General features: G+C 42.6%; 2 protein-coding genes across 3 annotated transcripts; both read left to right on the top strand.

Annotated features, from left to right (window-relative positions):
* Positions 1-9106: 9106 nt before the first annotated feature.
* On the top strand, positions 9107-12645 carry LOC106147995 (tripartite motif-containing protein 5-like). The gene is made up of 3 exons (XM_013511731.1): positions 9107-9188; positions 11468-11933; positions 12520-12645. Exons 2-3 carry the CDS (start codon positions 11526-11528, stop codon positions 12643-12645), a joined length of 534 nt encoding a protein of 177 aa, XP_013367185.1. The 5' UTR covers positions 9107-9188; positions 11468-11525.
* A 90-nt stretch (positions 12646-12735) lies between these two features.
* On the top strand, positions 12736-26905 carry LOC102008935 (tripartite motif-containing protein 5-like). Of its 2 annotated transcripts, none has more exons than XM_013512006.1 (4): positions 12736-13454; positions 19688-19710; positions 20781-20881; positions 26832-26905. In XM_013512006.1, the coding sequence occupies exons 1-4, from the start codon at positions 13272-13274 to the stop codon at positions 26888-26890; spliced, it is 366 nt and encodes a 121-aa protein (XP_013367460.1). In that variant the 5' UTR covers positions 12736-13271; the 3' UTR covers positions 26891-26905. The 2 variants fall into 2 exon arrangements, with proteins under 2 accessions (XP_013367460.1, XP_013367459.1); XM_013512005.1 differs by lacking the exon at positions 26832-26905 and adding an exon at positions 21183-22300.
* Positions 26906-27816: the final 911 nt, after the last annotated feature.

Raw genomic sequence — 27816 nt, 5'->3', positions numbered from 1 at the left:
AAGGGGAAAGAGGAAGAAGCCTCAGGGCCAACAGCTGCAGTCCTCTCCACCGGGAGAGAGGGAAATCCCGCAACTCTACAGTCTCTCCAGAGAAGGGAGATTTCCCAGTGTCTGAAGAAGTTGTTAGAACGAGGTCTGGCTACTAACCTCGGGTGGGTAGGAGCGAGGGATGCTGCTAAACTTCCTACCTGCAAGGAACACTTCTCAAAACAATTAGCCAGTCCAAAATGTCAGTCGTGGCCGAGTCTGAGAAACACTGTTAAACCTTTCCTGCACCCAGTGTCTTCTCCCCTACAACTTTAATGGCTGCGCATAGACTCCCAAATCATTCTACAAATTTGTCCCACTCACCCCTTAAAAACAATCTCTGGGACCATCTCGCAGAGATGAGAGGTGGTGGGGGAGGGGTAGGCAATGCTGAGAAGAGCTGGCTACAGAGGACCTACCTGGGGAGCTCTTTGCAGTACTATAAATGTCCTGAGTATTGATTATACGCTAGTTATGCAGGTGTAAAACCTGTCCAAAACTCATGAAGCTGTGCCCGCTGAACGAGTGCATGTAACATGTCTCTCAATAACACTGATCTTGAAAGAAGTTTTCTAGGTGAGTTTTTTTTTGTTTGTTTGCGTGTTTAGGGGGAACTGTTTGCATCTTGAGACAGGGTCTCACTATGAAGTTCAAGCTGGCCTTGATCTCGCTTTGTAGCCCAGGCTGGTCTCAAACTTACAACGATCCTCCTGCCTCAGCCTCCTGAGTGCTGGCATTACAGGCTTGTGCCACCATGCCCTGCCGACACTGTTATTTTCTTAACAATGACCCACAAACATAGGTGAAAGGGGAGCCCTACCCACCCCCATAGGAACTGCCTGAGGGGATCAGCAGTTCCTAAGGTCCCTTTCTCCCAGCTGAGCTGCTTCTGGGGGGCGCCAATGGCCTGGACAGAAAAGGGAGCAAGTTCAGGGTATTGAAGAATCTGGAACTGTAGTTGGAGCTGTAGATAAACAGGGCAGAGACTGAAAGAGGAGGAAAGTTCATCTCCCCAAGGCTCATTTCTATAGGCGGAGAGATACGGAGAGCTGGGGAATTATCTGCTGACACCGGTGCGGAAATGCAGCAACTGCTTTCCTTGGTTTTTCTGGCTTCCCTCGCTCCTTCCCCTCGGTGCCTGGGCCTCCCACAGTACTGCACGCAGGGCTCTCTTCTCAGCTGACCTCTACTTGCAAAACCACTTCAGAGTCCTTGGCTCTCACGCTGGGGAACGATTGTGTGTGTCCTGCAATTTATGTTGTCTTAGGAACCTTTTCAGAAATTTTGCGAATATTGGGCTTTTTGGGGGGGATGCTAGGATTGAACTCAGTGCCTCATGCATGCTAGGCAAGAGCTTAGCCCCTACACCACATCCTTGCATAATTATTTTACAGAGATTCTATAGCTTATTAACATGGAACTGCATCATATCTATTGATTTTTCAACCACTTTTCATTTGCAATTATATTGAATGTGTTAACGTCTGCCATCTGCCTTGTTTGCATATGTGAAATATTTCCTTGGCCCTGCTAGAATTGATAATGGTGTTTTTATTCACTATTTTATTCTGTCAAAAAGCAAGTTTTTAGCTTAGCTAGGTGGCCCATTCTTGAAACTTAGCACTCCAGAGAGTGAGCCAGGAGGACAGTGAGTTGTTTGTCTTTTGCCTTCTTCCTCCAATCTGTTAAGTATGCTTCTCATACATAATAAATACAGACTATTATAGACTTTGAAATTAGGTAAAAATGTTATCTGCTGTTAGACAAGACTAGGTCTGGGACAGAGTCAGTGCAAAAGATGAAAACACATTACAACTTGTGGTTAGAGGTACATCTGTGAAAGGTCAGGCTTCAGATAAAGATAAAACAGCTGAGTGTGGTGGCAAACGCCTGTGATCACAGTACTTGGGAGGCTGGGGGCAGGAGGACTGCTGAGAGTTGGAGGCCAGCCTAGACTCCAGTAGTGAGACCCTGCCCCAATAAAATAAATTTAAGAAATTTTTAAAATCCAAAACCAGAAAAAAAGACAAAATGATCAGACCTATATGTTTCCCTGAGAGATATGCAATAAGTTAATGATTATGCTATAATTGCTATAACCTGACTCAAGAAAGTCTGGCTAGATACCAGTCACCCACGTGGGTGACAAAGACCTCCTCCTGATCCATCACTTCCTACAAAGGTCTTTGTTCTTTGCATGTCCACTTGCTATGTGACCTGCGTCACCATTAGATCAATATTACTTAAGCAGCTGTACTTATAACCTTACTGGTTGATCATAGTTTTAATCCCACAATATATTCACCTCATGAGTTTGCTCTATAAAATGTTCTCTGTAAAGACGAGTCTATGGCAACCTATAGACTCAGTGCATGCCAACTCATTTTGGGTCCCCATCCTATCTTTCAGGCACTATCACTCTTAATAAATTTCTCCTAATATTAAGCTCCACTGTTCCTTAGAATTCATTCTTTGATTTTTTTTTTTATTTTTTGTTTATTTATTTTTTGTCTTTTTGAGACAGGGTCTCACTATGCAGCTCAGGCTGGCCTTGAGCTTACTTTGTAGCCCAGGCTGGTCTCAAACTTGCAACGATCCTCCTGCCTCAGCCTCCCCCAGTGCTGGGATTACAGGTGTGCGCCACCACGCCTGGCCTCATTCTTTGATTTTAAAAAACATAAACTCAGCATATCTGACATTGAACAGGTTGAGAGTTACGTCATTTCCCCTACCACAATATGTCCTGGGGAATTGGTACATATACACAGCACATCTTGATTTTTAAAAATGTCCCTTTCTCTGCCCTGCTGTCTCCCCTCATGCACAGATCCCTGTTTCCTCTTTACAAAGTTTCTCTCCATGTTTGCAATCATCCTTCATTTCATTCCTAAATGATTATACTTTGGGTTTCCTAGATGAAGGAAACCATGAGATATTTAACCTTTATGTCTGATTTATTTCACTTAGCGTGATGGTCTCAAAGTGCATCCATTTTCCTACAAAAAACTCAAATTTTTCCTTCTGTATGGCTGAGTAGCCCGCCATAGTGTTTAAATATGATAGGCTGCTAAGTTAGTTAGGAATTAATATGCAGTCTGAGAGGGACTGGGCCTTGAGTGGGATAGCACCAAAAAATAAAGGCACCAGAGTTATGGCTGGAGGCAAACAGGAAAAGAGTCAGGCTTCAGGACGGAGCCTCAATAGCCAGACCTGTCAGATAAAAATTACCTTGAAACTATACTGCAATTAGCATCAGCTGGTCCGATGAGCTTAGGCGGGCATGAGATGCTTAGGTGGGTAACCACAACGTCTGGACCCAGTCTCCCCTCCTTTTCCAAAACTTCCTTTGGATTTTTCCATCTATCCTCGCTACATGACTTCTTTCCCTTCTGGATCAGCATTAGCTAAGTGATTATAATTGGAATCCTATAGGTTGGTTGTACTTGGACCCACGTTGTACCCATTTGCTGCATAAATCGCCCTTGAGAAAGGGCTGGTTGGCCCCCTATTTTGGGCCTTGCCTGGAAATCCAAAAGTTGTTCTTCTCCTTTTTCCCAATAAAACTCTCCTAACTTCCCCCTTTTGTTCACTACTTCATTGCTCAAAGTTGTGAAACCACAAACCCTGCACATTTGATGTCAGCAGTTATATTTTTCCATATTGTATGTGCTCTACTTTTTTTATCCGTTCATCTGCAGATGGGCATATATATAGCTGCTGTGAAGCCAGCCTGGGCTACATAATGAGACCTTGTCAAGTGTAAATAAATAAATGAAAAAACAAACAAATAAATAAGCAAGTCTGCCCTGGAGGATCTGTGTGATGTGACACACCAGTTTGAGGCAGAAAGCCTGGGGTAACTTCTCCAAACCCGGAACTATACAGTTGTTTCTTCCTGTGACACCAGTAGTGGTGCTTTGAGAGGGAATGACTGGGCCAGGGGTGGCCGAGGATGGGGCACAACTAACCCAGCACAGCTCCTATGAATGCAGCTCCAGCCCATCAGGGCAGGGAAGAGATCTTTTATCCTTTAGTGCTCAGCTGTGCAAAACAACACAGTCCCTGAAGAAAGAGAAAAATCAGGGCCCCCGAGAACATCTGAGGGCCACGGATGGCATCCGCAAGGCGCCATCTGTTACCGGCAGCTTTCCTACCACACACTAACATGGACACACTTGAAATGCATATGTTAAAAGGTTAAGAATTTTTAAAGATGACCACCTGGTGAAATAGCATATGTGATAGAAAGATAAAGCTCACTTATCTACTATCTGATGTTTTTCCCTTCAAAACTTGAAGACAGCACACCTGTAATCTCAGCATTCGGGAGGCAGAAGCAGGAGGATCATTGTGACTTCCAGGCCAGCCTGGGCTACACAGTGAGTTCAAGGCCAGCCTGGACTACATAGCAAGACCCTGCCTCAAAAAAGAAAAAAAAAAAGCTTGAAGACAGTATGAGCTTTGATATTAAGTCTCCAATATCCTAAATATTTTGCACTTAGAATCTAGGACCTTATGTCTACGGTATCCATGGCAAAGCAAGTCAAAGGTAAAAAACAATTCTTGATATAGGAGAAAGGTAACTCCTGACCTTTTAGATGTCAAATGTACCAAGTTTGTGATCCCACAATTGAGGAACGAACTCTCTAACTAAAGGGAGAAGTTAGGAGAATTTTATTAGAAATTTGAGGAAGAACAATAGATCCTGGATTTCCAGGAGCGGCTCTGAATGGATGGCCACTGAGGTCCTTTGTCAGGAGTGATTCCTACAGCAAAGTCACAACATGGGCACAACCTGGGTCAGACTACCTATAGCTACAAGTATAGCTGCTTAGCTAATATTGAACCAATGGAGAAAGGGTCGTGTAGCAAGGGTACATAGAAAGAACAAAGCTATTTTGGGGAAGGTAGGGTAGTATGAGTCCAGATATTTTGGTCACATACATGGGTGTCTGAGGAGTACCTGGGCCCAGTGGACCAGCTGGTGCTAGTTACAGTACAATCTCAAGTTGCTGTTTATCTCTAGGAAGGTGTGCAGGCCCGGCCACTCCATCTTATGCCTCCAGCCACAATCTTGATATCTTGCTTGAGATCTCAGTCCCTCTGCCAGTATATTAACTTCTATCTGATTTACCTGCCTGGAATAGCTTCTTCCCACTGCAGGGAGAACAGGTTAAGCCACTTGAACTGGGGGGACGCTAAGCTCAGGAGAGATACTGAGGAGGGGGAAGAGCTAAACCTGGTGGGATTAAAACAGAACAAAGAGACCTGGGATACCTGGAGTCAAGATCAAGAGGTTGCCTAGTGCTGTCTGCATACAAATAGAAGATCCCTGAAATCTCATAAAAATGAGTGCATATGGTATGTCTATCCCGATGAGGATTTCAGATTCCCTGGGTCAATAAACTCTGGTTATCTAGTGATTACCCTAGTGTCACTATGCCTGATCCTGATCAACCAGCCCTTACGAATCTCCTCAGTGCCTTGTGCCCTTGAAGAGAGAATATAGTCAAGACCCATAGGCGTGGTGCAGGAGTACAGCTAGAATTTATGGTGAAGTAGATATGGAGTTTAGTCTTCAAGCAAAAGGCTGGCACTGTTATGAAGATATCTACCTCCTTTAGAAGTTAGAATATTGTACACACACAAGCGTTACCCCCGGGGTTCAGGGAGCTGTGGTAATTAGGATCCTCAAGGACCAATTTTCTTAGAAATTGCTTTGGAATTCCAAAATGTCTCCCTGTCCTCTTTGGATGGTTTGTGTTCCCTCAGAGGCCCTAATCATGTAAAAACTTAGTAATCAAATTTGCCAAAGTTCTCAATTTGAAGCAGGTATTAGCCCAGGGCAGGAGTGTATTTGAAATATGAAGGCCTCCCACATGCAGGTTTTGTTTGTGTTGCAATTTTAAGTCTCTTTTTCCATGTTGGACTGAAAAGGGGAGTCTGAGAATGAAAGATGTGAATGTCCTTGGGAGTTAGTTGTCAATAATTGGAACGCAGACGTTCTAGTGACTCAGCCTCAGGCTTGGTACCAACAGGGTGACAAGAATGCAGAGGCTAAAAGGACATTTAAAGGAATTTTGCCATCTCCCCACACCTCACTGGGAATCACTTGGCTGCCTAAGATCACCAAGAAATGGGGGCTAAAGCGTTCCCAGCAAAACTCAGAACAGAGTGGGAAGTGCCGAGTGTGTCTGAGGTAGGTATAGACGGAGCACAGTAAAACGCCAGGGGAGATGCAGTAGGAAGAAATGCAGCTGCATTTGCCCTGCTATCTGACCGCTGGACAGAAGGAAGGCTTTCCTTCGTTCCTGAGCACCGCCTGCACCTTCCCTTGGTTGAGGGCTGGGTGTGGGTTGTGACTGGAAGAAAACACTGGCCAACTCCATTGCTGTGGAGGCCAGGACAATGCTCTTTAATCTGCCATCACTGTGAGCCTAAGGAGAACCACATGGGTCACAGCAGGGCAGAGTGCGAGGTTGCCAATGAAATACTTACTGCAGACATAGAAAGGAACACAGAAAACTTCCAGTTTGGGTTCCTAAATGTAACAAGCTTGGCGCCGTTATGCTTATCCTTTCAAAAAAAAAAAAAAAAAAAAAAAGAATCCACTAAACATCCACAACTTTCCTTAAACTCATCAGAGGATGGTGCCCCATGACCTTAACTGATATCATGATATCTGGAGACACATACATGCATATAAGGAAAATAAATATAGAGAAGAGCAGTCTATTGTCTGTATCTACTGCAGTTGCGTGTCCCATAAACTCATTGTTGTAGTCAGAGTTTACATGGGAAAAGACTTAATAAAGCACACATAATTTCTAAGATTATTTTATAGTGACCTCCCAAAGAGTCAAATGCAAAAGAGTGTAGAGATCTGTCCACACACTAGACACCCTAAGAATCCAGCTGAGGGCCTGGATCCAAGGGCAATATTCTGCTCAAGTCCAGCTGAAGACCTTCAGCACAAAGCAATGTCCTTCAGGAATCCAGCTATAGGATGAGAGTCCTCAGGGCCTCACACAGGTCTGTATCAAGGATCTGCACTGGGAAGGCCCAAAGGGCAGCAATGATGCTACAAAGTCTGTGCCAGAGGGATAAAGGATCTGTGCTAGCAGGCTGAGGGGTCAGTCCTGGAGCCAGGAAGTGACACTCAATGGAAGGACCAAGGCTCCCCTACAGAGACTCACAGTGACAGTGAGGACCCAAGTTTCTCTGAAGATGAGAACAGCTGAGTTCACATCCGGAAAGCCAGTGTGACAAGCTTCTCCAGGAGAAGAACAACAGCACGTTGTCTTCAGTTCTGCTTCATGCTGTTGATAACAGTTCACAGGGAGGCTTTTCACACCCAGAACCATGCTAACTCAGTTCACCTGGGTATTATAAGTTCACTATTAGTTAATCCACCACATTGACCATAGTTGTAATAACTGCTTTAAGATCCTTGTTAGTGAATGCATCTGGCTGATTGTGAAACCAGTTGCTTGGTTTTTCCTGCATGTGGGTAATGTTAGATGACTGGTCTTCAAGTGCTTCTCCTGGGAAGTGAGTGAACCTTCAGAAGCTGGGGCCTAATTAGATGTTCTTAGATCACAGGCGTGTGCCCAAGTTTGCACCTCCTTTTGTAGCCTAAAAGCCATAGGTCCACAGGTGAAAACTCAGATTATGAGCCAAAATAAACCTCTTCATTTCATCAGTTCATTATTTCAGGTATTTTGTTTTAGTAATGGAAAGCAGAGAAGCCAAGGAATTACATTTTTCCATTATATCACATAATATGTATTATATTAAAACCCACATATATTTCAGCCCATAATACCATAGATGCTGAAAAAAGTTCAATCCACCTATTGTTAAATGAAGGCATTTTTTTCAGCTTAACTAAAACTGTAGCAATTAGAGCATAAAGGATGTGAGGGAGGAGAAGGAAGTGCTCTGTTTAACAAGTTTTACTATATGCAAAGTAGGATTTGAAAGGAGATCATGGACTAGGAGATTAACGTGTGTATTCAGTGGCATAAGGTAGTAAACTGCTTCATAAACCTGCAGAGCTTCAGCTGCAAGAAGATTTCTGAGGACACAGACGGCACTTGCACAGCACCATTGGTTTTCTGCAGCTGTCTTAGAAGGCACACATGTATCAGTCAGCTTTCCCATTGCGGGGCACAGGACCAGGCACCCACAAATGGAAGCAGCTGGGTGGGGTGACAGTGCACACCTGAAATCCCGGTCCAGCGATGGGTGGAAAATCAGTGGTTGCAAAGGGTCCCTGAAATCATCTAGTGATTATTGTCCCATTGCTAGAATGCATAATTGGATCAGACATTCGGCACATGGTACAATCTCCACATTGGTTTGATCACTTGTGGAGTGGGGGCTCACAAGACAGAAAAGGTGAAATACAGGCTACTAGATCTGCCTTTACTTCAGAAAAACTAAACAATAGCAGTAACACGAATTCCTCGATCATTGATATAGATAAGTGGCACAATTAAGGATTTAAAGGATGTAGGAGTGGTGATTCTTACCCCATCTTCTTCAAAATGGTCTATTTGGGCTTTGCAAAAGACAGATTTTAGAAAAGTATAGCAGATTATTGTAAGTTTAATCAGGTGGCAAGTAGAATTGCAGCTTTCATATCAGGTGTGCTTTCATTCCTTCAGTAAATTAACACATCAATCTATGGATGCTGGTGTAAATCTCTTTCCTCAAACACCTCCATCATTACCGAATGGAGCCGTGAACCAAGTGACAGTGGTGTTAGGAGTGGAAGTTGGGCCTCAGTAACCTGGCGTTCCAATCACTAAAACAGACGGCTACAGCTATTCCTCCACTCTGCCAGCAGCTAAGACTCTCCCCAAGTTTCTTTGGCAAGCTCTCCTCCCAGGATCACCCAGGGGTCACAGGCCCAGCCTTCCACAGGTTTGTCGCATTGGTCAAAGCGTCTCCTCCTCAGCCCTCCACTCTGCCCCACCTACTTTGCTTTCTGTCCCACCTGGCTGCTTCCTAGTTGAATAAATCCTCAGCCACTTGGCAGACCTGTTCCCTGCACTGCACGGACTCACGACTTCTCCATAGGCGTCCAAAGCTGTGTTAAGCACTTCGTGGTGGGCAGAGCTCAGAAGACTTTAGAAGAAAAAGCAGCATTTGCTTGGGTTTGTTTCCTTTGGATTTTGAAGCCTTTCTGGGCTAGGGGAAAAGCTGAGCTCGCGGCTTCCTGCTGCAGAGATGCTGAGGCCTGGGAACAGTGAGGTGTGAGCAGGGAAGGCTCCCTCTCCCAGAGGGACTGCTCCTTCTCCACTGGGAGCACCCCTCTCACCCGCTTCCCTCCTTGCTGGCCTATACTTGTGAGTTCGCCTTGGCTCAGTGTGCCAGGGTACTGACTCCAGGGCAGACCGTCCTGTTCCCCCCGCGACAGGGTCAGAACCCCAGGGCTGTTTTTTTTGCAAACTGACAATGGCGCGCTTTTCACTGTCACAATGTGTTTGGGTCTGACTCTACACAGACTGTTGGCCAGGAGGGAGGTGCAATACTTCCCATGATAACTGATGTGGATAATTTCTCCTCCTAAGGAAGAGTCCCGAAGTGTTTGCCTGTCTTGAAAGGTCACCCATTTTCTCTTCCCTGTAGGCTTATGTGATACCAAAAGCTAGTGGCTGTTTGCAGAGTAGCCCAACTGGCATTTTCACAATCATTGAAGATGCTTTATCTCTATGAACAGGTTATTTCTATGTGTAATTACTTCTCACACATTTGTCTCTTTTTTGACCCATATTTCCTTCATAATTTTTAGGCTTCAGCTATAATCTTGTATTCTTAGGTTGGAGTGCTAAGATAACAACTTTGCCTCATTTAATTTGGTAACTACAGGTTCATTTCTGAGTACTGTGATCTTTCTGATTTTTTATTATGTCACGTGTGATCTTTCTGATTATTTAATTTGTACGATTTTCAAGTTGAGTGTCAAGTCCATATATTAGATTAAACCATGTTTAGCATCATCTTTCTTTTTAGATTTCAGTCAAGCTTCTAGGACATTATTCATCAGCAATAATAATTTGCCAGATGATCATGTCTAATATTTTGTGGTATCAAAAAGAAATAACTGCAAATGAATAGCAAGCAGTGAAACTTGAGGGAGTGTGGTGGATTGACAGCTGGTGGTCAACTTGTAACACCCAGCTGAACTGAACCAGCAGAGTGCTGGGTGTATGAGGCCCACCTGAGGACTGTTGCCAACAAAATAAAAAGATGAACTGGAGAAGAAGAAAGGAAGCTGTTAGGGAGCTGTTGATTTTCTTGGAGGAGCTTGTCATGCTGGCTTTCCTTATAAACTCTACTGTTACCATTGTCAGAGGAGGTCAGGACCTGTTGTCTCTGACAATGGCTACAGTTCACTTTGGGGAGCTCTGGTCCTTACTTTGAGCATTGCTTCCTGGCTCCAAAGGGGAAGAGGGTGCACAGTCCAATGCTCTGGAGAAGCTTGTAGTGCTGGCTCTCCTGATATAGACTCAGCTGTTGTCATCATCTGAGAAGCTCAGGACCTCCTTGCTGAGGATGGCAGTGGTACGTTTTGCGGGGAGCTCTGGTCCTTACTTTGGGTGTCACTTCCTGGCTCTGGTATAGATCCCAAGCCTGCTAACACAGATCCTTCATCCTGCTAGTCCAGACTTCATGGCTTTCACCACTGCCCTTTGAACTTTCACAGCCCAGTTCCGTGAAACAGGCCTGAGTAAGATATTGTCATGGGCTCTAGGCCTCCAGTTGGACTAGTAGGGGGCATTGTTATGAGCTCTAGGTCTTCAGCTGCACTCTTGCAGGACATTGCTGTGGGATCCAGGCCCTCAGCCAGATTCTTTTGCTCTTTAGTGTGTGGAAAGATTTCCTGCACTGTCTTCATGTATGACTTTTTGGGTGACTACTATAAAATAATCATATAATTAAGTATTGTTCTACGTGCAATCCCTAACTACAACAGAGAGTTAGAACAGCTCCATCTGAGATAACTTGTACAGGAAGTATAAGAATGGGACCATACTGATAGCAAAGTTATCACAGGTGTCCTGTGGTATAAGTAGTTTGGTGATTTTAACATTGAGGATGTCATTTGGGTGATAGAAAGAAAAGTAAGGACTACACGAGAATTTTGGGAACAAAGGACTCCATTTGTCCTTCTGTCCAGTAAAGGAAGGGAAAATAAAAACCATTCTATACGTAAATTTTATCATATGAAATGAACTGAGAGTAAAGTCCCTGAAGTATTATGACATAGTGAGTATGATGTCAGTAAACTCCTTTTCTTGTTTCCCTCCTTTTTCTTTTGTGACTTTTAATATTTTGGTCATGATGCCTACATGATTTTTGCCTACTCACTATTCACTCTTTCTATTACCACCTTTCTTACTCTGCCCCATTTTAACTTTCCCAACGTCAGGATCCAGGGCAGGAGAAGCCTCAGAGTGTGGACAGACAGGAGCAGGGAAACAGCATCTATGGCTTCGTCAGTCCTGGAAGATGTGAAGGAGGAGGTGACCTGCCCCATCTGCCTGGAGCTCATGACAGAACCTGTGAGCACCGACTGTGGCCACACTTTCTGCAAACTCTGCATCACTTCAAGCTATGTGTTGACAGAACATGAACAAGGAGTGAAAAAATGTCCTGTGTGCAGAGACACTTATCAGTTTGAAAACCTGAGGCCCAGTCGACATGTGGCCAATATAGTGGAGAGGCTCAGGGACATGACCCTGACCCACAAGGCAGATCAGTGTGACCTCCATGGGGAGAAACTCCTGCTGTTCTGTATGACAGATGAGAAATTCATTTGCTGGCTTTGTGAGCATTCTCAACAGCACCGCGGTCACTACACGCTTCTCATGCAGGAGGCTGCACAGGTCTATTGGGTAAGAGGTCTGCGTTGTGGGAAGAGAGACCAGAAAATACTGCCCAGTAGGAAACTTCCATGATGCACTAGAGTTTAATTAGTTTGCTGCCATAGAACTAAGGTCTGTGACTTCTGTCCACTCTTTCCTTGTCTTCTGCAGCCAACATATGTATTTGTGCGCTCCAGTTGATTGCATCAGAATAAGCTTAGAGTAAAAGTTCCTAGACAAAAGCAAAATTTTCTGTAACTTATACTAGATGGGTGGAGACTTGGTTGCCAAGCACTGATTATCTATTTCAGCAAAGGCATAAATGAGATGGGCTCAGATACAAGTTCTTTTCTTGATGGAGAATCAGTTTTCACTTCAGGGACAGAAAGAATCAGTCTACACTTGGTGAAGGGGACTTTGCCTTACTAATTAAAGAAGAATTACCGAGAGATGCAAAGAGGACATTCATCTTCTCAGGTGTCTTTCTCATCAGCTTTTCCTCACTGTCAGTAACCTTAGGTTTCTGGTGAGATCAACCAGATCTCATCCACATTTGTCCACTGTCCATGTCCTGAGAAACTCATAGCTTGACTGTGGTGTGGTTCTTTTCTCACAGACGAGACTCCAGGAAGTGCTGCAGAAGCTGCTGAAGGATGAGAAAGAGTTTGAGAAGTGGAACGCTCACATCGACGAAGAAAGGACTTCCTGGAAGGCAGGAGGCCACACTTCCTCAGGGTGCTAGCCAGAAATCTGACAGGGTCTGGGGAGGAGGTCCTTCTTCTCTATTCTCTGCCACTGGTTGAGTCCACAGGTCATGGGATGAGTCCTGTGCATGCTTTTCCTTTGGGAGTGTGGTGTGGAGAGTGATTGTCACTAACGAATACGGCTGCTAGGAGCTAGGTGTTCACACTGAGGGGTGCTGGGGAAGATGGCTAGTGCACGCCGTCCTCTGTGGCTGTGGTGGGTTTTGAGATGGACTCTACTCAGACTGACATTTGACAAAGGGTCCCGATTCTGTCTTCTGTATTCAAGTCTTGCCGGGGAGTGCCCAGGTGCAGTGAGGAGTAAAGCGGGAGATGAGGGTTCCTGATCAGCTGGGAGGTGTGGGTGTCCCATCTGGTGTAGCCTGAGCCTTGAGAAGGTTGGCTTAATGTCATTGATTTTAATGGCAGGAAGGGAAAATCACAGGAACATTGTGCTTCCCTAAGAACGTCTCCTTTCTACCTCCCTTCCTCTGAGACTTCCCAGTAAAAAGAGTTATTATTTTTCTGGCTTGCAAACTCACCTAACTGAGTGCCTGTCTGTTTCTCATTCCTGAAGAATCAAATACAGGGGGAGAGAGAAAGTGTCCGGGCTGCGTTTCAACAAATGCGAGCCACCCTGGACTCTGAGGAGAGGACCCACCTGCAGAAGCTGCAGACAGAGGAGCAAGGTGTTCTGAATGGCCTGGCCGAGTCTGAAAAGGAGCTGGCCCAGCAGGCCCGGGAGGTGAGGGAGCTCATCTCAGATGTGCGGCACCGGCTGCAGGGGTCCACAGTGGCCATGCTGCAGGTAAGACTCCCAGGAGTCCCGCTTCTGAGATTCAGGAGGATTGGAAAGTGTTTCCTCCTGTCCTGTGCTGCCCTGCTTTTAGTGATGGTACTAAATTCTTGGGGCTGATTGGTGCCTCACGGAAGTGAATCAGTTTTACACATTATGGGAATAATTGCATGCATGTACAAAGAAGGGAGAATCCTGTTTGAGTTCTTAAGAAGTACCATGCAAAAATTGCCTGTGGGAGGGAAAAGCCATTGTATCCAGTGGTGTTTTGCAATTGGCTCTCTTCTGGGATCTAGTGGGAAGCATTTCTCAAGCATGTTTTCATGATTGGGGCAGTCAGTGGTAAACAGAGGAGCTTCAGGTTACAAAGCATATTCCATTTTCCCTTGTGGAATCAGTTGTGACTTTTTCCATTTCATTCCCTGAAAAAAAATTGTCACAGACTAGTATTTGTTTTCTTTCAATATTCAGTAGCGTTCTGAAGTGAAGCCATGTCAGTGGTTATTTTGTTTTTATTTCTGCTCTTTTGCTTTTTTGCCAGTATAAATATTTTCATTTTTTTTACTTGCCTCAGGTTCATTTAATCTTTTCTTCTTCTGTTAGTTTTTGGTAAGCCTTGTCTTTGTAGGAATTGGTTCATTTTATAAGTTGTTAAGCTTGCAGTCATAGTCATCAGAATTCTTTAGAAACCTTTTTATTTATGTTATTCTTAATTTTATTCAACTGTCAAATAAAAGTTGTCGACAGGAGTGCTGGCACACCCCATTAATGCCAGCATTTGGGAGGCTGAGGCAGGAGGATTTTGGGAGTTCGAGACCAGCCTGGGCTACAAAGTGAGCTCAAGGCCAGCCTGAACTGCATAGCAAGATCCTGTCTCAAAAAGACAAAACAAGATTGTTTGTATCTATCACATATAACATACTCATTTGAAATCTATACATACTGTGGTATGTCAAAATAGAGCTAATTAACTTGCTTATTATTTTACATACTTATCTTTTTTTCTATGGTGACAACAAAGTCTATCCTTTAGGCAGTTTGTCAGAATATAACACATTGTTCTAAGTATAGCCACCATTTGGGCAATGAATTTCTCGAAGATTTTCCCACTTCCTAACTTCAGTTTTGTATCTTTTGACAAATATCTGCCCATCTCTGGCCCACAACAGTCCCCGCATTCTGCTTATACCCTTATGAGGTCACTGTGTGTTTGTTCCACATGTTTGTGTGATAATCCTCACTACTGTTTCTCTGGGTCTGGCTTGTTTCATTTAACATAAAATCCTCCACATTCATCCGTGTTGCTGCAAATGACGGGATCTCATTCCTTATCATTTTTCCAAGCTGAAGAGCTTTACACTGTGTGTATACCACAGTACCTTTATCCATTTATACGCTGATAGGTGCTTAGACTGATTCCATGTCTTGGATAGTTGGAATAATGCGTCAGTAAGTATCATAAGAGTGTACATAGGGCTTGGGCGTGCTGACTCATATCCTTTTGACATGTTCCTAGTGTTTAGATTGGTAGATCATGTGCTACTTATATATTTTTAATTTCTTGAGGATCCTCCATAATGTCTCCCATAATGACTAAGCTCAGTTACATGTGCATGGCAGTGTGAGAGGGCTCCTTTTGTCCACATCTTTGCCATCCCTTGCCGCTTGCTTAATGACAATAATCATTCTAACAGGCATTAAGTGATACTTTATTATAGTTTAACTTGCATGTCCTTGATGATGAATGATTTCTGGCATTTTGGGGGGGGGCACTGGGAATCAAACTCATGACCTTAGGCTTACCAGGATAAGCACTTATGCTATCTAGCTATATCCCCACACAGGCATTTTTCATATAGCTGTCATTTGTATGTCTTTTGGGAAATGTCTATTCAGGTGTTTCATCCATTTTTAAATTGTCATAGGTGTTTTTCTGCCTTTGAAATGTATGAGTTCTTTGTGTATTTGGGTTTTATTTCTTTATCATATGTCTGATTTGCATATATCTTAGGCTAGTGCATACCTGGCTGCTCATTTGGTTGATTGTTTAATTTGCTGTGCAGTAGCTTTGTAGTGTGGTACAATCCTGTTTTTCTCATTTACCTTCCTAGCCAGTGCATTGGATTTCATTGCCGACTGGTCGTGGAGTTCTGCCCTATGTCTTCTCGTACATTTAGAGTTGATTTGTTTGTGTGGCTTAAGACATATGGCCGCTTTTCATTATGTAGCTTGTGGACCTGCAGTTATCCCAGCGCAATTTACTCACAACCTAGTTCCTTCCACACAGTGCACTGTTGATACCTCGGTCAAAATTCAACTTCCTGTAAATATATTGATTTCACTTCCTTCGATCTCTATTCTGCCACATTGTCAGATATGTTTGTTTTCAGTGCCCATACCCTGTGTTTTGATGACTATAGCTTTGTAGTTGATTTTAAAATCAAATATTATGATGATGCTTCTAACTTTACTCTTTTTCTGAAGAATGTTTAGCATTTTGAGCTCTTTTGTGTAGCATTTCCAGATGTATTTTATAATTTTTTTTTGTATTTCTATAAATAATGTCAGCCGGGTATGTTAGTGCATGGGAGGCTGAGGCTGGAGGATTGTTGTGAGTTTGAGACCAGCCTGGGCTACAAAGTGAGCTCAAGGCCAGCCTGAGCTGCATCACAAGACCCTGTCTCAGAAAGACAAAATAAACAAATAAATAAAAATAAAAAACCGGAGTTTTGATATGGTTGCATTGAATCTATGGTTTACAGTAATTAGCATGGGCACTAACCAATATTAGATCGTCCATGTGTTTCCATTTCTTTGTGTGTTCTTCAACTTCTGTCACCAGTGTTTTATAGGTTACAGTACCCAGATCTTTCACATCCTTGTTCAATTTATTCTTAAATAATTTGTTTTATTGTAGATATTGTAAGTGGGTTTTTTCTTCTTCTTTGGACAGTGTGATGTTAGTTTACTTTTTTTTGATGTTACTTTAGATTTTGATTTTTTTTTTTAATCCTACACTGTCACTGAATTTATATGAGTTCTAAAAGGCATTTCGGTGGAATCTTCAGTGTCTTCCCCATCAAAGATCATATTATCTGAGAGTAAGGGCAGTTGATCTTCTTTCATTCTATATTGGATATCCCATATTCTCCCTAGTTGTTTAGCCTTGAACTGCCTCTGCCATATTGAACTGAAGGGCTGAGGATAGGCCTTTTTGTCTAACTTAAGAAACTTAATTGTAAAGCTCGTTGGTCAGCAATAATGTATCAGTTTTTTTCAGGCAATATATCTATTTTCCTTCATTTGGAAGAACTACTTCTGCTTTATGTGAAATTCTCAGTGGACAGTTTCCTCCTTTTCTTGCTTTCAGTACCTCAGCCTGGTCCTCTCTGGCCTCTCCCGGGTCGGATGAGGAGTGAGCCCGTCACCATTCCGACGGCTTTTCTTTGTGAGGATTGTCCTTCCTCCTACCGCCCTACAATGTTACCGTATTTTCCTTTGTTTCTTTTCTGCTTGGTTGGTTTCTGTTTTTCCTGGCAGCTCTGGTGATGGAGCCCAGGGCTTCCCACATGCTCAGCAGGCCCTCATCACTGAACTGCATTTCCGGCCCTTTCGCTCTGTTTTTGATCGCCAGAAGCCCGTCTGCGTTGAATTTAAATCATTTTATTTATGTAACTTGGTTCACTGAGCCTCAGAGAGTTATTAATATCTTTTATAGAATTTGAAAAAGTTTTTTCCTAATTATTTCTTCATCTATTTTTCTCTTGTTTCCCTGGGAACATGCATTTCACATATCTTGTGGCACATTTGCCTTGAATCGTGTCTCACACGTCACATGTCATAGAAGCTCTCTTCCTCATTTTAATCTTTTTTTGGCTTTGTTTTCCTTTCCTTTGTTCTTCAGCGGATCAAACCCAGCACTTTCACACTGAATTCCTTCTCCAGAACTATTTTTTGCTGTTTATTTTGAGAGAGGGTTTCGCTCAGTCCCTGAATGGCACAGACGGGGCTTGAACTTGTGATCCTGCTGTCTCTGTCTTCCAGTGTGCTGGCATTACAGACGTGACCATTGCACCTGAGTTTCCTCTTCTCTGTACTATAAAATGTTTCCTTTTTTCGAGAATCAGGGTCTTTCATATATTAGTCATACACTACCACTGAGGTATATGTACACCCCCATTCCTGACTGAAAATTGTTCTTTGTGACAGCGTCAAGTTCAACCAACCTTTCATCTACTCTCTTAATCTGTTTTAAACCCATCCAATAGTACTTTGGTGTTGTTATTTTATGTAAACATATGGATGTGCATTTGGGTAGGGGAGTCCGTTCAAAGTTCAAGCTATTTTCTTTTTTTTTATTTTTTTATTTTTTTATTTTTTTTCCAGTACCAGGAATCAAATTCACAACCTTGTGCTTGCCAGGCAGGTGCTGTGCTGCTGAGCTAAATCCCCAGCCCCAAGTTCAAGCTATTTTCAAGCTGGCTACAGCTCACCTGATGGGTTCTGTGTACCTTTTCTCTTCTTTTTGTTTGTTTGGTTTTTGGTCTTTTTGAGACAGGGTCTTGCTATGTAGTTCATGCTGTTTTTGAGCACAATTTGTAGCCCAGGCTGGTCTTGAACTTGGAACGATCCTCCTGCCTCATCCTCCCAAGTGTTGGGATTATAGGTGTGCACCACCATGCCCTGCTCATCTGTTCTTACATATGCATTTTTAGCAGGTCCAGAACTGTACATCACTTAATCTGTCACTTAATCCCACTTTAACAGCTCTGTCTGGTTTCTGTGTTTGTAGCAACAACACAGTTAGATTTTAAGATGGTTATCTGATCTAATGCAGACAGGCACCACACGGGCTCTGAAACTTTTTGTTAAAACTTTGAAGAATATTTCTCATTTCTGCAAAGTTTGTATCAGGAAAGTCACTGAGGCTTGAATTTCAAGAAAGATGTGGACTGGATCCTAGAGATAACTTTGAGCTGTAAAACTCAGCAGTTGCTGTAGTTATAACTTCCTACAATAGACCCTTTTTTTAGCTCTAAACACAATTTGTTTGATTTATGTAGGAACAATATAAATGTACTATTATGAAGAGCAAAACTCTGTGTATGTGTATGTGGGCCCAGCTCTTGCCTTACATTTTGCCAATAACTTTTATAAGGAGGAGGAAGTCTGGGGTAAAAAATATCAAGTGCATTGCCGTATTGCTGTCCAAACAAAATCTACAGTGATAAAATGAATAGATGACTAAAGCCCAGGAAGGCTGTCAACTAATGGAAACTGGAATTCAGGGTGGGTATTATAATCTTTAAGGTAATGCAGTGTGGGAGTAAAAGTATCATGGTTGATTTTTTTTTTTTTTTTTGTCTTTCTCAAACAGGGTCTCACTATGCAGTTTAGGCTGGCCTTGAGCTCACTTTGTAGCCCAAGCATTGGTCTCAAACTCCCAACGATCCTCCTGCCTCAGCCTCCCAAATGCTGAGATTATAGGCATGCCCCACCATGCCTGGCACGGTTGATATTAAATATTAGACATCCCAATTTCTCACCCTGTAGCTTCTTCATTATTCAGTATATTATACTGCATTTAACTGACAGATCTGAATAAAAATAGAATTAGACCTGGGCTTGGTGGCACACTCCTATAATCCCAGCACTGGAGAGGCTGAGGCAAATGGATTGTCAATGAGTTCGAGGTTGGCTTATCCTACATAATTACTTCAAGACCAGCCTAAGGCACATATCAAGACCCTGCATCAAAATAAATAAATAAATAAAAAAGTAAACAGATAGATAAAATTAGAAGCAACTTTTATACATTTCACTTAAATGAGCAGATAGAACCGTTATAGTTAACAAGTAACATGCAAAGAGATATTTGTTACAAACACTTGTTTGCTTGTGCCTTCAGCAAAATCCATGTAAACTTTTTCTGGAACTATTATTTATTTATCTTCAATTCCGCAAAACCTGTTCATCCCTAGAAAATCATAGTTTCCACTGTATCTGTGTAGGGCTGACACCATCCTATATCACTGCATGTATCTATAAAATAAGTGAAACAAGCATGTAATACTTAAATCATCTCATGGGTAGCTATGGCATGGTTGAACCTAATTTTATCTTTATTTTGTTGTCTCACACTGGGAAAATCTCTATTCTCAGCATATTAGGGGATTCTGAGGATGACAAAACTTTGTGAGGAAAGTCTATTACTTCTTAACTCGTGTTTTCTTCTTTCTCACTAGGATGTGAAGGACATGCTTAGAAGGTATGTGTGGGATGCCAAGGATGGAAATTGTGTGTGTGAGAAGAGATTCATAGTTATTAAAATTAAGGAGTGTTCAATTAGAATAGAACATTTCACTCTCAGGTCAGAGAATTTTAGAAATTCCTCATCACCAGTCAGAGTTTGAGTATTTTAGTCCTACTGAGAATAGAGCAGAGGGGCCCACATGGTATGGCAGCAAGCTGAGTTGTGAGGAGTCACGCGTGGAACAGAGGTGGTGTTAAGGACGAGGTGTTACACGGTCAACCCCTTCGCATCACCACTTTATCCACTGTGTATCTGCATCTAGCTCTAGCCTTTGGGTTTAATAGGTGTTTGCTTTATAGTAGATGGAATACATCTACCTTACCAAGTGGTAAGAACTAACCCTGGCAATAATCCCTGCATACAGCATTTATATTTTTTTCCTAAAAACGGTAGAGATCACGTCCAAAAACATACTTGAGTGTGTGAAACAGAATTTTGGCCCAAGTGGATGTGCTTAATCACATGGTTGGGAAGAGTTGGGAAAGGCCTCATCCTGCTGTCTACAATGGCACGCCTGCCTGGCAGCATCGAGCTTTTCCAAACCCATGGAATTCAGAGCAGTATAATTCTGGTGTTCCTTTCCGAATGCTTGTAAGTTTTCCCAGAGATAAAATAAACCTTGAGACCTCAGATGGCATCTGAGGACCTTTCTGTTGACAATGAGCTTTGGAGTTCTCGGGCTCCTCCTGGTAGGGATCCTACCCTGGTAAGCCCAGACCCTGACGAGCCGGATGTTGCCAAGTATTTACTGAGTACATCCTCAGGAGCCCACACTTATGGCAGGAACTCTTCCACTCATTGTTATGTTTTAATTTGAGGCAGGGGGTTTTGTTTTAAAGATCATACAGAATGATTGAGAAGTCAGATACCTTTCTCATGACTTTTCAGGGTCAAGAGTTTGTCTTGCCCCTCCCAGGATGCTGAGAGGGGAGAGTTCAAGTGTGAAAATGAGATGAAATGATAGATGTGAGTGGTGTTTGAAAGACACAGGTGTGAGATGTGCAATTCCCTTTTTTCCTCCCTAGGAGTAAGGTATTCACTGTGAAGAAACCAAGAACTTTTCCCAAGAAACAGAGGACCGTGTTCCAAGCTCCTGATCTGAAAAAGATTCTACAATCGCAGCAAGGTCAGTAGAGCTAAGTGGGTGCTCTGATCCATGCTGCCTGTAATCCTAGCTACTCACGAGGTAAAGGCAGAAAGACTGCAAGTTCAAATCCAGCCTGAGCAGCTTAAGCCTCCCTCTCTTCGATATATTTCATACCTTATTTCTCATATTTTGAGAGCCATATTTCTCCCCTCCCACACACACAATGTGGTTCTGGCAATGTACCACGTCTCCTGAGATGCCTGGATGACATTCCTCCAAGTCCCTTTTTCATAAGATCTTCCCGAGAATGTCCTTCACCAAACTTGTAATTTTTCTCCAGCTCCTGTGACACTGACTGCAAGCAAATATCCAAATGTTGCCGTTTCTGCAACTAAGAGACAAAGAAGGACAGCAAATAATCCACTGAGACTAGTGAAATTGGGTGAAAGCACCCAGGCCTCACGACCCGTCAATTCAGGGCAGTGTTACCGGTAGAATAACAGGGTCTGGGATTAAGTGATCGAGCATACTTCAACACCTCCTTTAACTGCAGTGCTCCAAATTATCAACCTAAACTTGATGCCTGGGTCACAGGGCTGCAGAATAAATTTCAGTGTAATGATTTGAGGTATCTGACAGCTCTAATCCCTGGACTGTGGCCTTTTCCCTGCCTCCAGGTCGTGTTGAAGTTTCTTTAGACTCAGGCCCATACTCTCACTCTACAGTGTGACAGACCATGGGTTTCTCACCTATAAATTTCCTGTTTGCCGTTTCTGGTAATGGTTTTCCATTTTTCAGTCTTGGGGGGAGTTCAGAGCCTATGACATTATGTGGGCCAAACCCTTAAACTTTCTTACACCCTCTCTCTCTTTCCCTGCATGCATCTGGCCGAGGTGTGCGTCTCCCGCCTCTGAGGGGCCTGCTCCATTTTAACCACTTGACCTGCTGTCTCCGGGGCTCATTTAAGGTCCCATTTTCAATACTACTGCAGTTTGCTGTACACACTGTTCTCACAAATTTAGAGTGTTGTGTGTGGGGTAATTCTGGTATTACCACATGTTGGTCCCTATAAAATACAGTCTGTGGGATTCAGATGACTATTTGTAAAAAATAAATACAATAATAAAGAGATAATAATAATGAAATTTATCTCATATACCATTGTAAAAACCAAAAAATAGACAGGATTTATAGCTAGTCATCTTGAGCCTGGCACACGAATAATAATAATCTATTTTGGTGTCTTAATTATTGGCTCATTTGCATCTGATTAAAATAAATTATTTTAAAGCATATGTGTGGGCTGGGGATACAGCTCAGTGGTACTGGCCCTACCTGGCATGTGAGGGGTCGTGAGTTCAATTCCTGGTACCAAAAATATTAAAAATAAACATATGTATCACTTCACTTACAAATGTGTCACTCCCAGTTCTGTTTTAAAAATAGAATATAGTTAAAAATCACATTTTTTTTTATGTTTTTGTTTAATAAATGAGTGCTTCTAACTTCATAGGTGTCCAGGCATTTTTCATATTCCTGCCAAATTCCCTTTCAGTAAAAGTCCTTTTCTGTATTTTTAAATATAATAAATGTCTTTATAAATTATTTATTTTTTACAGCATGGTGGGTAGAACCTAAGACCTTCACACTGAACTACATTCTGCCATATGTCCAGCTGTTTTTCTGTTCTTATTCTGTGGCATGGTCTCAAAATGTTGTCTGGGCTGAGCCGGAACTTGTTATCATCCTGGTTCAGCCTCCCAGAATATTAGGATTACAGGCATGTGCCACCATGCCAGGCTAAACATTGTGTTTATTGTGCAGGATGGTACAATAGTAACAAGTCCATTTGGAGTATGTCTCATGACAGTGTGGTGAGTGTTCTGTTTGGCTGCTTAGCTTTATTTTTCTCATTGATTTTTTTTTTTTTTTTTTTTTTTTTTTTGGTCTTTTTTGAGACAAGGTCTTGCTATGCAGTTTTGGCTGGACTTGAGCTCACTTTGTAGCCCAGGATGGCCTCGAACTCACAACGATCCTCCTGCCTCAGCCTCCCAAGTGCTGCAATTACAGGCATGTGCCGCCATGCCCAGCTGTTCACCTTCAATGAAACACGAGAAAGCCGGTGTGGTGGAGGATTGTTCGGAGGATTGTTCGGAGGAGGAGGATTGTTCAGAGTTCCAGACGAGCCTGAGCTACAAAGTGAGCTCAAGGCCAGCCTGATCTGTCTCAAAAACAAACAAACAAACAAACAAAAAAAAAAAAAACAGGAGAACTGTGCAGTGAATATGCTGTTCAGTGGGACCTTCCTGCATTTTTACATTTGGATCCCCATCTCTTCCTCAACTGACATGTGCATGGAGGAAAAACAAAAAGTGGCATGTTTTGTCCAGTGCCACCTGTTCAGAGCAGTTCTTGGCCATAAGAAATCCAGAATTCTTAATCCTTGGGTGACCTTGATGGAGAACAGATTCCAACATGGATTTTGTCAATCTGTGTGTGCGTGTGTGCTTATATGCACACTCCCCTACCATAGCACTCTTATGATGCTTCCCTTACACCTCACCTTCCTGTCACCTCACTGCAAAGATCGCTGAGGCAGTCACTCACTAGGAAGAAGAGTATGGACCATCTTAATTTATTGACCAGTCAATTTCTAGGGGCATTTGTGTCTTCTCATTTACTGAAATACTTATCTCCCAATTCAGGATGAGGTGAAGAGTTACAAGGAAATAAAGATCTGAAATTGTAGAAATGATGTACAACAAAGAAACATGCAGAAAAATATGCATTCTTTTACAGAGGTTCCTGTCCCCATGAAGGAAAATCTCCAGAGAAGATTATAAAGTCTATAGATGCCCTCAGTGTAAACCCTTTTGAGTACAAGGCTGAGGACTCAAAAATTTCCATAGACACTATCTATGCATTACTGTTTGCCCTTGTATCCGTTATAGGATGTTCTCCTCTGTTATTTCCAAACCATCGTGCAGTCTTGTATTTCTGGTACCTTAGGAGTGGGCTGGAGACTTGCTAACACAGTAGGAAGTGTGAATGGCCTTAGCCATAGGAGCCTTCAGCATGTAAGGTCGTGCATGGACAGTAAACAAGCACTGGTACCTAGAGCCATCACAACAGTGATCCAAAGTTTCTCAGCTTGAGAGTCTGAGATCTTCACAGAAATAGACACCAGATCTTTGGCACAGTTTTCCAGTGACCTTTCATTTTGCATGAGGATGCTGCTGGCCAATCCATCCTGACTCAATTTCTCCATAATTTCCCATGCCAGGTCCATTGTCAGTCCAGCAATCACAGCCACTGCTCCACTCTGCCATGCCTTACCATTCACATGAATATGACTAACACCAGCTTCCTCACTGTCTTGTAGGCATACATAATACTTTAGATGTCGATCATTTTATGTAAAGATAATAACAAAGTCGTAATTCCACCGCATGATGTACAACTTTTCTGTATATGACGTCACACAGTAATGATTTTCAGAAGATCAAAGTCTGTGTAGTGTTCACTCTTGTTTTCATATAACTTAGGTGCTACATACTCTGGTTTCTCTTCAGATCATATAAATCTTTCACCTCTTAACTTTGGTGCTACAGGATAGCAAGTACTAAAATGCTTAAGTGGGGTGATGTGAAGTTAATGGATTTTCTTATATAAAAAGGAGATAAAGGAAAAAATGAAGATCTGCTGCACACACAGGCAGTAACAGGAAATAATCATGATGGTCACAGTCCTCAATTCTGTATCTTTCCATGTCATTGTAACTGGTATTCAGTTGGTTTTTTTTTTGTTTTTTTTTTCAGTACTGGGAATTGAACTCAGGATCTTGCACTTGCCAGGCAGGCGCTGTGTCACTGAGCTATATCCCCAGCCCATAGCTGGTTTTTAGAACCACCCATTTTTCCACTAACTGCTTTGTGTCAGAAAGCCCCTCAGCTGGTTGTGGTTCTTTTTCTAGTGAGATGACTCCAAAGTTTCTTTCCTGAGAGGTTACTGATATTAGTAGCACTTCCTGAAATCTGTTTGTAGTACAATTAGCTGCTATAACAAAATATTGATCAGGTAGCTTAAAGAACAGAAATCTAGTCACAGTTCTGGGAGCTGAAAATACAAGATTAAGATGCCAGCGGGATCAGTGGTGTTTGAAGGCTCTCTCCTGGGGTTGCAGGTGGCAGCCTCCTTGGCCACCTTCCCTTTTCTTTGTGAACAGTCAGGGAGAGAGAAACCTTCATACCTTACCTTATAATATATGAATTCTTTAGCTCTGGCCCCATTTTGATGACATGGATGTAATTACATGAATATTCAGTCCACAACAGGCTTGTATTTTTCCTTTGACAGACAGGTCATGGTAATTTAAAGAGATATCCCAAGGGAACTACTGTATTCTAGGTTTGTTGTGATTTAGGGGATATTTGCAAGGTAAACAATATAATATAGGACACATAGTTTATAAAATTATTTATAGTAGTCACCCAAAGAATGATATACAAGAGAGTGCAGGAAATCTGTCCACACACTAAGACCAAGGAAACTAGCTGAAGACCTGGATCCCATGGGAGTGTCCTGCATGAGTCCAGCTGAAGACCTATAGCTCATAACAATGCCTCCCACAAGTCCACCTGGAGACCTAACAGTATCTCATGCAGGCCTGTTTCACGGATCTGCACTGGGAAGGCCCAAAGATCAGTGGTGGAAGCTAGGAAGGCTGTGCCAGCGGGATGAAGGATCTGTGCTAGCTGGCTGAGGGAACTGCCCTGGAGCTAGGAAGCGATGCTCAGAAGAACCAGAGCTCCCCCAAAAGGTATCACAGCGTTCCTCAGCAGCAGTGAAGTCCCGAGCTCCTCCAATGATCAGGAAAGCTGAGTTCCCATCAGCAAAGCCAACACAGCAAGCTTCTTCAGGAGACTGGCAGTGCATCATCTTCCCCTCCAGAGCCATGCTCAAGGGAGGACCAGAGCTCCCCCAAAGTGAACCGAAGCCATTCTCAGTGTCAACAAGGTCCCAAGCTCCTTGGAGGATGAAAACAGCCAAGTTCATCAGGAAAGCCAGCATGATAAGCTCCTTCAAAAGAATCAACAGCTTCTCACAGCTTCTACCAGCTCCCAATAGCCTTTTCCAGCTCCCAATAGCCTTACTTCTTCTTATTCAGTTCTGCCTCTTATGCTGTTGGCAACAATTCTCAGGTGGGCCTCCCACACCCAGCACCATGCTTACTCAGTTCAGCTGGGGGTTATAAATTGACCACCAGTGGTCAATCCACGACACTGTGGGTGATTCCCATCCTATTAATGACTATTATGTTGCTTCCTATCTTGGGTATAGCATCTTAAATAATTCCCATGCCAAGCACTTTCTTTTTCAAATCATTTGTGTTCTGTAAAAAATTTATAAAGCATACATTTCCTAATTCATACAACATAATTCTCAAAGAAGGGTGTGTTCCTTTGCTCTCCTGGTAGGTGTGGGTAGTCATTCTGAGTTTTAGATTGGTTTAAGAAAAAGAAAAGGAAAAAAGTGCATGGGATGGTAACTAACAGTGGTAATTAACAGTAATAGCCTAGGAAATATCCTAAATATGTCTACTAGAAGACTGTGGCTTGTAACAAGTGTCCCTAGAAATGGCTCCTTGTTTTGGACAGTTTATGGAAACTCTTTTCATAGTTTTCTCACCCACTCATCATAAAGTGTTTAAGACCAGTACAAACCTCAGTATGAAAAGTTTTATATAACAAAACTTCAATACAGTGGGCTTGGCCGCAGAATCTAAAACTTGAAAGGTGAAACTTCAGTACAAACATTATTATTATGAAGGCATAAAACTGATGTATAGGACAGTAACTTAGATTATAACTTCCAGTCATCACAAATGCAAGTATTTATTACATAGTAAGCACTTTAAGTAGATATTTTACATTTAGTGACACTTGGTTCTCACTCTGAGTGTAAGGGTAAATCCCACTTTGTATTTTAGAAGAAAGAAACCCAGAATGCATCTGTGACAGAGCTTTTGAAAGAAGAGACAAGATTTGAACTCAAGTACTCTGGACATAACTCTGGGTATGTCTATTGCTTATGTTTATTTTCCTCTCCCAGACTCCTGGGTGAACCTGGGGTATCACAATCTGATATTTGTTTAAAGAAACTTAAGTTGTTGTGGTGAGGCTCATGAGGGTGATCCTTATGGATCATCCTAAAAAAAAATATGACTAGGTGGCTAACAGGCTTCAGATCAGTGATCAAGAAATATGGAGAAATGGAAGGACATGAATCTTATACCAATACAGGTCCATCTTTGGAGGAATTTACGTCTGAGAATATTAAGAGGAATAAATTCACTTCCCTCCTAATCCAAGCAAAATACACTGTATGTGTCAAGGATGAGTAAAAGCTCCCAAGTACAGAAGGGAAATCACAGGGCAGAGGTATTCTGAATAGTAGAGATGTGCTTTGTTGCAGAGATGGCCTTAAGGTAAGAATCCCACAAGTAGATGAAGGGATGGGAGCATTCAGGAGCTTGGGGGGCACAAAGTCATGGGGCCTGGACAGTTCCAAGGGTTGAAATATGGATAAACAGGCCGAGGATAGAAACAATTACGGAATGTGTAGACGAGTGACCCATGGTTTGTGATGCTGAAAAACGAGAGAGTGCCTGCTTCAAAGTTGTGGAAAGCCCCAATGTGACAGAGAGGAATATCCACAGAGAGGGCCACACCTTAGGACCTGAGGAAGATTCATCGAAGGTGTAATACTCAAACTTCTCCCGTAACCCTATAACTCAGTAACCATGTTGCAGTCTGTACCTAGAGCAAGTGTTTGTACAGGTTGTGCTGCAACTACTATCGAACTTTCTAGAAGGTTTTCTACAGTATACACCCAGAAGCCAGGCAGTCTTGTTGGATACATCGATTTCCCAATAATGTTTTCCCGAGGAGAAATACTGGGAGCCTAAAATCCCA

This window comes from Chinchilla lanigera, unplaced genomic scaffold (genome assembly GCF_000276665.1).
Source record: "Chinchilla lanigera isolate Chin_1 unplaced genomic scaffold, ChiLan1.0 scaffold00013, whole genome shotgun sequence".
Taxonomy (NCBI): Eukaryota; Metazoa; Chordata; class Mammalia; order Rodentia; family Chinchillidae; genus Chinchilla; species Chinchilla lanigera.
This window is presented reverse-complemented; position numbering and strand designations above follow the sequence as displayed.